At 34.0% G+C, this 12187-nt stretch overlaps 1 protein-coding gene across 6 annotated transcripts in view; it reads left to right on the forward strand.

The window, feature by feature from the left end:
- The window catches only part of CEP170 (centrosomal protein 170), a 153922-nt gene that overhangs the window by 56791 nt on the left and 84944 nt on the right, over positions 1-12187 (forward strand). For all 6 annotated transcript variants that reach the window (XM_069064468.1, XM_069064470.1, XM_069064471.1 and 3 more), the window contains exons 7-8: positions 1897-2031; positions 10030-10509. In XM_069064468.1, the coding sequence (XP_068920569.1) occupies positions 1897-2031; positions 10030-10509 (615 nt within the window). The remainder of the gene's footprint in view (positions 1-1896; positions 2032-10029; positions 10510-12187) is intronic.

Raw genomic sequence — 12187 nt, forward strand, 5'->3', positions numbered from 1 at the left:
TATTGATGAAAGGAATTTTCATGCCAAAAATCCTTTCATGGATGAAACTCTAGAACTTGACAAAATAAAATAAACCAAAAAATCCTAGAAGTAATTGTAGAAATTTTTCTTCTAGCCTTGCCTTCCAGTGTTACCTAATAGACTCTAGAATTGAAATATATGAAAGGTGTTAGCTAGAGACAATTGTACTTTCTTAAGCTAAATGACATATAGTCAACACCTTAAGTGGTTTGCCAAAGTTCATTGATCATACAAGATCACATATTTAGAAATGGAAGGGATTTTAGAGATCTACTCCTTCCAGTTCCCTCAGTTTACCTATGTGAAAGTAGTTTGCTATGTAAAATTTCCATTCCAAGCTTTGTTTAAAGATATTCTTTTTAGGTGCAGCCCCGGTAGCACAATGAGTAAGAGCACCGGCCCCAGAGTCGGGATGACCTGGGATAGAATCCGGGCTGAGACACTTAGTGCCCACCCAGAAACACCTGGCCGTGTAACCTTGAGCAAGTTACTTAACCCAATTGCTTAGGGGCAGCCAGGTGGTGCAGTGAGTAAGAGCACTAGCCCCAGAGTCCGGATGACCTTTCATCCCAGAGACCGGGATCGAATCCAGGCTCAGATACTTAGCACCACACCCAGAAATAACTGGCTGTGTAACCTTGAGCAAGTTACTTAATCCCAATTGCTTTGAAAAAAAATAATAAAAAAAGATATTCTTTTTAATACTTTTTATAGAAAGCTTATATCCTTTGGTGTACAAATGAAAACCATACCAAAATTATTTTTCCTTTGTATTTTTTAGATTTCATTTTAATAGAAATAAAGAAAGAACCTTTAATATATCTAGAGTTTATCGTTTTACTTGGTTGAGGATGTTTTCATTAACGGGTGTCATGCAGATTTTTTAATCCATATGACAAGACATAATAAACCAGTTATACTAACTGGTAAATAGGAAGTGTTTAAAAGAAAATTCTCTTTTAGTTAAAACTGAGGCTATTTGGAAGTTGTTTTATTGAAATAGTCATTGAGCATTTATTAAATATCTACTAAGGGCCAGGAACTGTACTAAGCTCTACAATACAAAGAAAGGCAAAAGACAGTACCTACTCTCAAAAAGCTCACCATTCAATGGGGGAGACAATATGTAAACAACTATATATACACACAATCTATGTAGAGGATAAGTTGGAAATTATGAAGGAAAGGAATGTACTAAAGTCACAGAGTATGCAGGGTAAGAGATTTAAGTATAGAAAGACTGGAAATGTGAGTAGGGGAACAGGTTATAAAGAACTTTAAATGTCAGAGGATTTTGTATTTAATCCTAGAGGTGATTGGGAACCACTGGAGTTTATTAAGTATGGGAGGTGACATGATCCCTCTTAGAATCTCGGAAAATCCCTTAGGGCAGGTGAAAGATGAATTGGAGTGCAGAGAGATCCTTGTCAGGGAGACCAACCAGAAGTCTGTTGCCTTAGTTTGGGTGACTAGAGGGGAGTTTCTTATTAAAATATTGTCACCTTGATTCAGCTCAATTGGCAGGCTAACATCTTTTTGTTATAGTGTTTCATCCATAAATAAGTCTCTTAAAATGCTTGTAGGTGGGCGTTGTACTCAGATTAGCAGATGGTATTATTTAACTGCATGCCAGTTTGAGAACAAGGAGAACAGAATTTCCAAATATTTGACCCTATTCACATTAAATAAAGTCTGTTCAAAATAGGGAGTATTAAATTTATAATGCAATTTAACTGCTAGATCATAACTTCATTCTGACCTTAATAAATAAAGCAACTGCACTTGAAGTGTTTTATGGTCGGTTAGCTTTTATTTGATTTTTTTTCCTGTATAGACAAAGTAGTTCAATTTCTTTCCTTTGAAATACCTCTCTAGATCTTTCTGCTATGCCCCGTGGTACTCCTTTGTATGGGCAGCCATCTTGGTGGGGTGATGATGAAGCCGATGAAAAAAATGCTTTCAAACAAGATGGGAAACCTGAAGAAAAAATCAATGATACTGGAGCTTCAGGTAAAAGATTTCTATTTGTGCCGCATTTTATGAATTTGTGTGCATCTTGTATGCTACCTAAAATGTAGAAATATAGTAAAAAAAAATGCTTCTGAAGTTTTGTTTCAAATTCAAATTTCAGAGTGGTTTACTATAATTTTTCTTTTGCTTTGTTTTCTTGTGATCTGATTTTAAGCTAGAGAAGCAGAATTATTTTAAATGATCCATGCTCTGCAATCATTTAAAAATATAATTTTTTTAAAGTACTGTTGTACTACAATGCTGTAAAATTCAGGCATATCTGCAATTTGGGTGTATATTATAATCCAACAATAAAAATTTTAGAGACATGTAAAAGGTTTGCTGAGTTATAATATTGTGTAATTGAGTAATATTTTAATCCTTTAAATATTACTAATCTCCATGTTATACTTAAGATTGTTAGTTCATGATCTAGCCATTCTGGAAGGCAATTTGGAACTATGCCCAAAAGGCTGTAAAACTGTGTACCCTTTGATCCAGCTATACCACGTCTAGATCTATATCCCAAAGACATCCCAAAAAAAGGAAAAGGATCTATTTGTACAAAAATATAGCAGCTCTTGTTGTGGTGGTTAAGAATTGGAAATCACAGGGATGCCCATCAATTGCAGATGGCTAAACAGGCTGTGGTATAGGGTGGTAATGGAATATTATTGTGCGGTATTATGACAAGCAAGATAATTTCAGAAAACCTGGAAAGACTTACATGAACTGATGCATAGTGAAATGAACAGAACCCGGAGAATATTGTACACAAGTAACAGCAATATTGTTCGATGAAGAACTGTGAAGGACTTAGCTGTTCTCAGTAATACATTGATCCAAGACAATTTTGAAGGACTAATGATAAAGTGTGCTATCTGCCTGCAGAGAAAGAACTGATATTGTTGAATACAGACTGAAACATGCTATTTTTTTCTTTTGAATCTTGTACAAAATGACTAATATGGAAATGTTATACATAAAAAAAGACTTCAGTTTTCTTGGAATGTTTCTTTGTTTAAAGTACTTGGTATTATTTTGTCTTCAAACCTTTATAGTGACACATGTATCTGCTATCTTTGAGAAGTATTTAATAATAGTAATTTTCAATATAACTTAAGTTCTTTCCCATATAATGCCAAAATTTATTTTACTGTAACTACTTTAATGGAAGTATTTCTAAAATGAATTACATACTTCTTGCCATCTTAAATGAAAAATATTTAATTTTATTTTTTTCTTGATGATTCAGTCATAAAACCAGAAGACAAAAGAAAGTTGCAGCTAAATGACTTTCCTTAGGCAAGTAAAGGAACTGGGGGAATTTATTGTGCCTCTTTCTAAAGAAATTGAGAAACACTATTTCTTGGGGGCATTAATCATCTCAAGTCAAGTCAACAAACAATATTATGTGTCACCCACTGTGCTAAGTGGTGCTAGACTACTGTGCTCTTGATAAGCAAGCTTAAAAAGGCCACTATGATTTATGCACCAACATCAGTTTTAGAAGGTAAAGATATTAAGAAATCCTAAAAAGAATTTGGTAAAACTCTCTAAATTAAATCAGCATATATTTTGATACTTCATCATCTAACTATAGGGCAGATAGGTAGCGCAATGGATGGAGCACGCTTCCTGGAGTTTTCTGAAAAGGACCTGAGTTAAAATATGGCCTCAGAAGACACTAGCTTTGTGACCCTGGGAAAGTCACTCTCTTTGCCTCATTTCCTCATCTGTAAAATGAACTGGAGCAGGAAATGGCAAACTACTCTAGTATCTTTGCCCAAGAAAACCCCAGATAGGGTCAGAGAGAGTCAGACAGGACTGCAGTGACTCAACAACAACAACATCTGAATATAAAAGTAAACATGGGACTGAACAGCAAAAAATATGTTGAAAAATAAGGTTCAGGAGTAAGGTGCTAAAATTATAGACTTAAAATTCTTATCTATATATCATGAATGCCTTCTTTAAGAAAAGAATCAGCATGTACTGGATATGCACAAAAAGAGATTTATCATTCCTTAATAGACTGAAACAGCTCTACTAATGTGGATCTCTCCTAAATAATCTGTCCTTACATTCAAACTACTGACTAGTTTAAACCAAAGAACAAAAGTAATTCAAAATTTGTAAAATAAAAATGAGAAAAACATATGGTATACAATTAAAATAACTCTGACCTTATATATAAACAAGTTATTTATGTAAAAAAAAGAAATGGAAGGACAAAAGAACTTCGATAATTGTTGAGTGTAAACTACTTTTAACCTATTATTTTTAGCTAGTCCCCATCCATGCTTCCCATTCCAGAAAATCTAGGACTGCAGTGGACAACCTCAAGGCCACATGGGACCTCACGACCACAGGTTTCCCACCCCTGATCTAGGCCCTTTTAGGCATCTTGCTATCTGCTTTGCCATTATGTGTGTACATCTCCCTTCAATACGGTCCAACATCTTTTTTCAGTCTCACTCTGAATACAGTAGTCAGATCAGTACTAATCTTGCTGCTGGAAAGAGTATGACAGTCAACTACACTGTGGTTCCATTTACAGGCCTTTTGGCTCTTCCTTTTAAAACTCCCTTCCCTTTGCACCCCTGTATATGTTATTCCCCTCTTACTAAAATCCTTGATGTCAGTTCTTAATTTTATGTTCGTATCCTCAGCACCAGGCACAAATCCTGTCATATGGTAGTGATTAGTGAATGCTTTTTTGTTCATTAATTCTGTTTCCTGGAGAAGTTTAACAAAATATCATTCAGACGCAGTAATGAGAACAAAAATTCCTAGTCAACAAACAGTTGATATTTTTGTCAGACAAAGAGACAGCAGTCAAGGACCGCAGTATTATAGATTATAAACTTGTTTGTAAAATTTTACAGTACAATAGAGTAGAAGATTATGAATAGTATTGACTCATAAAATAGTGAGAAACAGTTGAAGGTAAACAATTTTAAAGAAAGTTTAATAAAAATTAAGCTAACCAGTGTCATCATATGGATATTTAATGATGAAACTGGAAGGACAATGAAAAATGGGAAAGATACCTAAAGAGTTTTTTTTTAAACTTTTCACTACTGAGGACAGTGGAATCTCCAAATTTTTATATTCTATCCCACATGGAATAGGAGGTAGATATTGGACTAAGGGGAAAAAAAGGTAGGAAAAGCCACTGAACAAGACTAGAGGTACATACTAACAGTGACACAATTTTTAGTTCATTCAATCATTAATTCTCTAGCTAACTACCTTTCTTACATAACCCTGAAGAATAGTGAAACATTTTAGACCATGTTACAAAAAAGGAGGACCCACGGAATATCGGCAACTATCAGCCTATATGCCCATTTTCTCAATCTGTGCAAAAAGAATATGCAAATAATCTCCAAATCATCAAAGACATCTTTGTTGAGCATATCCGAAGGGAGTAGCAGCTAAGAGTTGAAAACATTATTGCACAATGAATCACATTTTTACAATTGTACAATAGACGGTAAGGTACAGAAAATACAAGAACCCACTTGTTGTTCAATAACTATAAAAAAAGCTTTTGCCTTGCTTATGAAAGCAATACTTTAAAGACTCCTTTTCCAATAAGGAGTTACCCATGTGTATTTCAGAATCATAAAAAATATTCCTTAAGAGATATAACAACAGAGATAACTTTGTGGTAATCACTGATTATTAATATCAAGGCTTAAGAGAGAGAGAAATAAGTGTTCTCAAAGGGATTCACTGCTAGCATGTTGGAGATTAGTCAAGGACTAAAAGAGATATTTCCATATGCTGGTGCTGAGGCCCTTTAGATGTTCCTTTCTGTAGGTGACATTGTGTTATTTGCATCAATCGCTAGAATATGGCAGAATTTTCTCAGATCCATAATCACTTCAAAATCTTTGGACTGTCTACCAGAAAAAGTGGATAAAAATGTCAGTTGTCTAGATTGGTGTACAGTGAAGTAGAAAAATCTACGGAGATAACGGTATTCTTATTTTGGTTAAATGGCAAATTCGGAGTGAACTGAGACCTGAAATGAACAACAGAATGAAGAATTGTTTGGAATGCTTTTGTGAGATTGTTTTGGTCCTAAGCTGCTTCCTGAAACAAAGATCCATATTTTTAAGTCCAGTGCTCTTTTCATTATACTACACTATCTTCCAAGACTTAGGTTTTCTGGAATAAAATTGCATGTGTTACATTCACTGACATTTATGTAGTATCTTAAATTTTGCAAAGGGAATCAGAAGACAGCAGCTAGGAGATGAAAACAATATTCCATGGTGAATCACATTTTTACAATTGTATGATAGACCTTAAAGGTACAGAAAATACAAGGACCTTCAAATATACCCTCAAACATTCGTTTAACAGTGGAGGGAAGTAAGACCCAGATTAAGTGACTCTCTTATAGTCATATAAGCTAATAAGTTTCAAACCAGGAATCAAATTCCAGTCTTCCTGACTCCAAGTTCTGAACCATAACTACCATTTCACAGTGCCTCTCGACAAATGATTGCAATTATATAGCAGTTTGAGGTTTGCAAAGCATTTTACATAATGGCAAAGGGACTAGATTTGAAAGTCACAATACCTGGTTTTTAACTCCAGCCCAGTCACTTAATTTTTCAGGACTTTGGCTGACTTATTTAACTTCTCTAAATGAGAGTAGTAATCTTTGTACTGCCTAGTTCACAACATTGTTTCGAGACTCAAAGAGCATATTTTAAATATTTTGTAACTATAGAGAGTTTATAAATAGATAGGTACAGAGCTAGGGCCTGGACTTATTTCGTTACTCTTGGGAATTCCCAAATGAGGAAACTCTCTCTAACATTTTAGGTCACTACCTTCTCTGCAACTTTTAGTCTTAGAATTGCCTATAGTACAGGTTTAAATGAATCTGAGGTATCATTTCAATTGACAATACCCAGTGCCATGCTTTTGCATCATATGTATGAACTTTGTAGCATCTATTGTAGCTATTTTCTGTGTTTTGAGAAACTTCTAGATAAGTGACTTTTAAGTAAATGATATTCTATATTAAGCTGATGTTCAGCGTCATTTGAAGAAAAGTGATAGTGAGAGGGATTAGTGTGAGGTTTGAAAACCTTTGAAAAGTTTAAGAGAGCTAGAGCAAAGAGACTTATTGGTATCCTCTAATCATCCCTCTCAGAAACAAAGAGGCCTGAAGAGAAGGAAGTACCCTGATTTTTACAAGTCAGTGTTTGACTTCATGAAACAGGCCATGGTCAGTCACTAAACATTCATTAAGCACTTACTATGTGCTAGACACTGTATTAAGTGCTGAGCATATGAAGAAGGCAAAAAATAATCCCTACCTTCAAGGAGCACACATGATAGTGGTGATTGCATTGAATAGGAACCCTTAAATGTTTGTGACTAAGTGAATGAATGAATAAATACATGAATATTTAAAATTGGCCTGTATCTCAAATCTGATGAGTCTAGGTTTTCCACACCAGAACGAATTCTTTGATGCTGATGCCTGTCACTTAGTAGAGTGACTCTGTAGCAAGGAAAGGAAGAGATTGATTGATTCTTTTACTGTTTAAGTGAGGTAGACAATAGCATTGTTAAGGAGCTGATCTCTATCCTCCTTCAGTTTTACTCCCCTGACCTTTCTAGCTGGAAAGGTCCTATAAATGGTAATGCCAAAATGATTTTCTTACTGAAAAATTCTAATGTTTAAAAACCACCACACCTAGCAAATGTCCCCTGACTTAGAATATGATACCCCAGCTATAAAAACTAGTTTTTTCACCTTGAGGATACTAGACAATTTAAAATTAGTTATATATCTTCTTCCCAATAATATGTAAATTTGCTTTTTGCTATCTTAGAACTTTTAAATATTCTTTCATTATCAGTTTCTTGAACAACTAAATAAACTTATTATTAATGGCTGTTAGCTTTTTTTTTTTACTTTACATTTGGAAATTTTTTTTAATCTGGCAGTCCCTCTTTCTTAGAAATAAATCTTGATTTCTTCTCTAATCTTTAAAATTGTTCACATCAAAAGCTCTAAGTTATTGCTGTATTGCTGCCCCATTCATTTACCTGGGATTAAGTTATATCCTATATCCAAAAGATATTCATCTTTTGAATATTTTTTCTGAAGAAACAAATGCAAGCAGTTATCATTAAGAATAGAATACTTCAAAAGCTAACTCAGAAGACAGAAGTTTTTTTTTTTTTATTTCGTATTTAAATGGTAGAATTTAACTGAATCATAGATTTTGAACTGGAAGTGACCTGAGAGGTCATCCAGTCTAATGCTTTCATTTTTTTTTTAAAGATGAGGAAACCTGGAAAGGTTATGTAACTTATTCGAAGTCATAGAGGTTGTAAATGGCCAAGCCAGAATTTCATCCCAATGTTCTGAGTGTAAATCCGGCATCATTTCCACTTATACTTATACCATGTAGCTCCCCTTGTTGTAAAATGACTAAAAATGTTTAGTCTATTTTCATTGCCCTTTCTTTCCAAGTTCTCCTGCTTCCTCCAGGGAAGGGGGAGGGGGCAGAAGGGGAGCTTAAGAGGATCCTTACAGATAAATCTCTTAAAACTTGGAAATTCCTTCAGATAAATGGGAAGAAGTTATTTTACCACTGAGCATTTTGCTTAGGACATGACTTTTTTGTTTGTTACAATCAAAGAAGCACTTAATTTTTGTTTTGAATTTTGCATGCTTGCCTTTAAATTATATATTAAAATTTAGTTAAATTTTAGAGCACAAAATATGCTCTTTAATATTGCCTACAAATCTTAGTCTGTATCATTTTAGTTTCTATAGCAACAGTGTAGTAGTATTCACAAGTTCATTCTTTATGTTACTATTAGTAGAGCTAAGTTTTATGATGCCACTTTACTTTGAAATGGTTGACATCCATGCATACATATTCTACTTTATGGAAATATAACTTAATTTTCTTGTGGAGAAATCAGTTGGCAGTAGAATTTTCTATTTTTACTATACTTTCACACTAATGCTTTGATTTTTGAGCTACAGGCAAATGAGTATGTATATTTTGCTCTGTTATACTTGATTATAGTGTCTTAAAGTATTTTTTTAAAAATCAGTCTTGTTGAAAATACTAAACTCATGCCTCAGTAATTGCCAAGTATCATTACCAGAGAAGTGCCTCCTTAGTGATAAGGAAGAATAGCAAGTGGCCTAATTACTTTTAAAATATCTTTTTTGTATTGGCTTCATGTTTTAATTCTCATGCATATATCTTTTGTCCCTTGAAATTACACTGAACTTTGTATTTACTTGTGCACATAAATATTTCACAAAGATCTCTTCCACTCTTTATTATAAAATCCATGCTTTTTTTTTTTTTTTTTTTTGCAGGGCAATTTGGGGTTAAGTGACTTGCCCAAGGTCACAAGGCTAGTTTTTGTGTTAAGTGCCTGAGGTCGGATTTGAACTCAGGTCCTCATGACTCCAGGGTCAGTGCTCTATTCACAGCACCACCTAGCCTCCTCATGAAATCCACACTTTTTTATACCATGCCGAAAGTGAAGTTATTAAGCAATATTCTCCATCTAGATTGAAAACTCCAATTCCGTTCCATTGTATTTTAATGAATTCAGGTTCAGAGTTGAAAAATAAAACAATATAAGATTAACAGTGAAATGCCCATTCTTTGCCTGTTTTTCTTACCTTTATTATCTTATGCCTCTTACTTAAAATTGGATATACTCTTACCTAAAACTGGATATAATGTAGGCTTTGATAAATCCATAAGTAAGCGTTTACCCACTTTGGCATGCTTATGGACAAGTTTTGTCTGTCTATAATATTGTTCACTCTCCAGTGTGAATAACACCCCTGACTTCATATGCTCCGACCTTCTATTCAGATTCCCTGTCTTTTGATTTTAGGGGTAAGTGGTCTTTACCAGGATTCCCTGTAAATTCCCCTGAAATTCCCCAATATTTTGAATTTTCTTTTATTTTTCTCATTAGGGTGCAGCATAAATGCCAAGCAAGTTGAGGAACAATCTGCAACTGGAAATGAAGAAATGCTTTATCCTTTCTGTAGGGAACCAAGTTATTTTGAAATCCCTACAAAAGAATTCCAGCAACCATCACAAATAACAGAGAGCACTATTCATGAAATTCCAACAAAAGACATACAAAGCTCCCATGCAGCAGGTGCAGGGCATGCTTCATTTACCATTGAATTTGATGATAATGCTCCTGGCAAAGTAACTATTAGAGACCATGTGACAAAATTTACTCCTGATCAGCGCCATAAGTCAAAGAAGTCCTCTCCTTCAGGAGCTCAGGACCTTCCTGGGATTCAGACTGGAATGATGGCACCAGAAAATAAAGTTGCTGACTGGCTGGCACAGAACAATCCTCCTCGAATGATTTGGGAAGGAACAGAGGAGGACTCCAAAAGTATTAAAAGTGATGTTCCAGTTTACTTGAAAAGGTTGAAAGGTAAAGTTAATCGATCATTTCAGTTCTTATTTTGTCGTAAAGAAAATTAAATGATCTTGCAGTAAGCATACTTGTGTATTGTTGTGTGGCTTATTATATGGTAGATTAAGGTGTTCAATTCTATTTAACATATAAAAAGCAAGCAATAGTCATCATCCAACTTTATTCTCTTACTAATGATGTACCTTCATTAACTTTTTCCTTACTTTTCTTTCTGTTTTCCTTATTTTGGGGGGTGAAGGGTGGAGGTGCAGAAAGGTTGGGTAGGTCTGGTCCTATGACTTCATTGGTATATCTGGGAAGGAAGCTCCTTTCACTAAGTCAGATCAGTGACTCTTCTACAACTTAAAATGTTAGGGAGGTGCTGGAGGGAAATGAGAAGTTAAACATCATTAAGAGTCAGAAGTGGAACTTCAACCCAGGTCTCAAGACTCTGAGACCAACACTCTCTCCACTATTCCATGCTGCCCATTTTCTCGTGAAAGCCAAATTTTTGGTGTTAGTTGACTTTTATGTCATTAAATATACTTCTTTATTTTCCAGCAGAAGCAAAATATTTTATAGTACATATTGCAGAAACCAAATTAGACATAATATTCAGTTGAAATGATGGAAATGAAAGCTTTAAGTAGAATTAAATAGTACTTTGGTACTTTTATTGAAATGCCTGTCTAGACTTTGGATGAGATTTTAAATCATTTTGATACAGAAGAAGAATTTCACGTTTATAAAAATGCCAGTATTATTTAATATTATTTTCAAATGGATATTGTTAAAAATCAGTATTATATATGGAAATATAATTACTACATATTACCTATGTCTAACAAACTTTTGAGCAAAGCAGCATGTTAGAATGTTTGTGAGATGCTTCTCATGTTTTATAAATACAATAATTAGTCAAAGATGGGTATATTTTTACATGAGAAATACAGGCATAAATCAACCAAGTTATCCAATTAATTATTTCTGGCTTTGCTACTTAAACTCTTACAAAGTAAAAACTATTTACGATTAACTAAAGATTTTCACTACTACAATTTTTATTTCTAAAGTCATCTTTAAGTGTCTTGAATATTATTGGAAAATAATATATTCGTTTTATAATACATTATATTTATCCTATATTTCAGTGTTCATAATGAACTATAATTTTACTTTCACTGTCAGGTAAGATTAACCAGGACTCTAAATGTTGTCAGTTGGAATTCTGCCAATTTGATGAAAGAATAGGAACCTGTCATGTCACTTTTTTTTTTACATAAGACTTTCTCCCTTCCAAGTCTGCAAACATTTATTAAGCATCTTTATTTGCAAGGCACTGTGCTCAGCACTGAGTATACAAAGAAAGACAAAATTGATTTCAGATATTTATCAAGTACCTACTTAAGTGCAGAGCACCATCTAGGTACTAGAAGGGATACAACATTTAGAGAAGAATTAGTCACTGACCTCATCTAGTAATGAAGACATGATATATAAAAATAACTAATTCAGTACTTGATAAGTGCATAAAAGAAGATCAAAGAAAATGTTATATGAGGTCAGAGTAGGCGAAAGATCATAAATATATGAAATGTTTCATGACTTGGTCATTCAGAACTGTGTATTATTATACTTTGGTTCCCTTTTAAATTATCTTGCTAAGTCTTCAGTAACATGACCATTGGCATGACAT

The sequence above is a fragment of the Petaurus breviceps genome, unplaced genomic scaffold (genome assembly GCF_028583685.1).
Source record: "Petaurus breviceps papuanus isolate PSGF00001 unplaced genomic scaffold, PetGlider_PUasm1.0 90633, whole genome shotgun sequence".
Taxonomy (NCBI): Eukaryota; Metazoa; Chordata; class Mammalia; order Diprotodontia; family Petauridae; genus Petaurus; species Petaurus breviceps.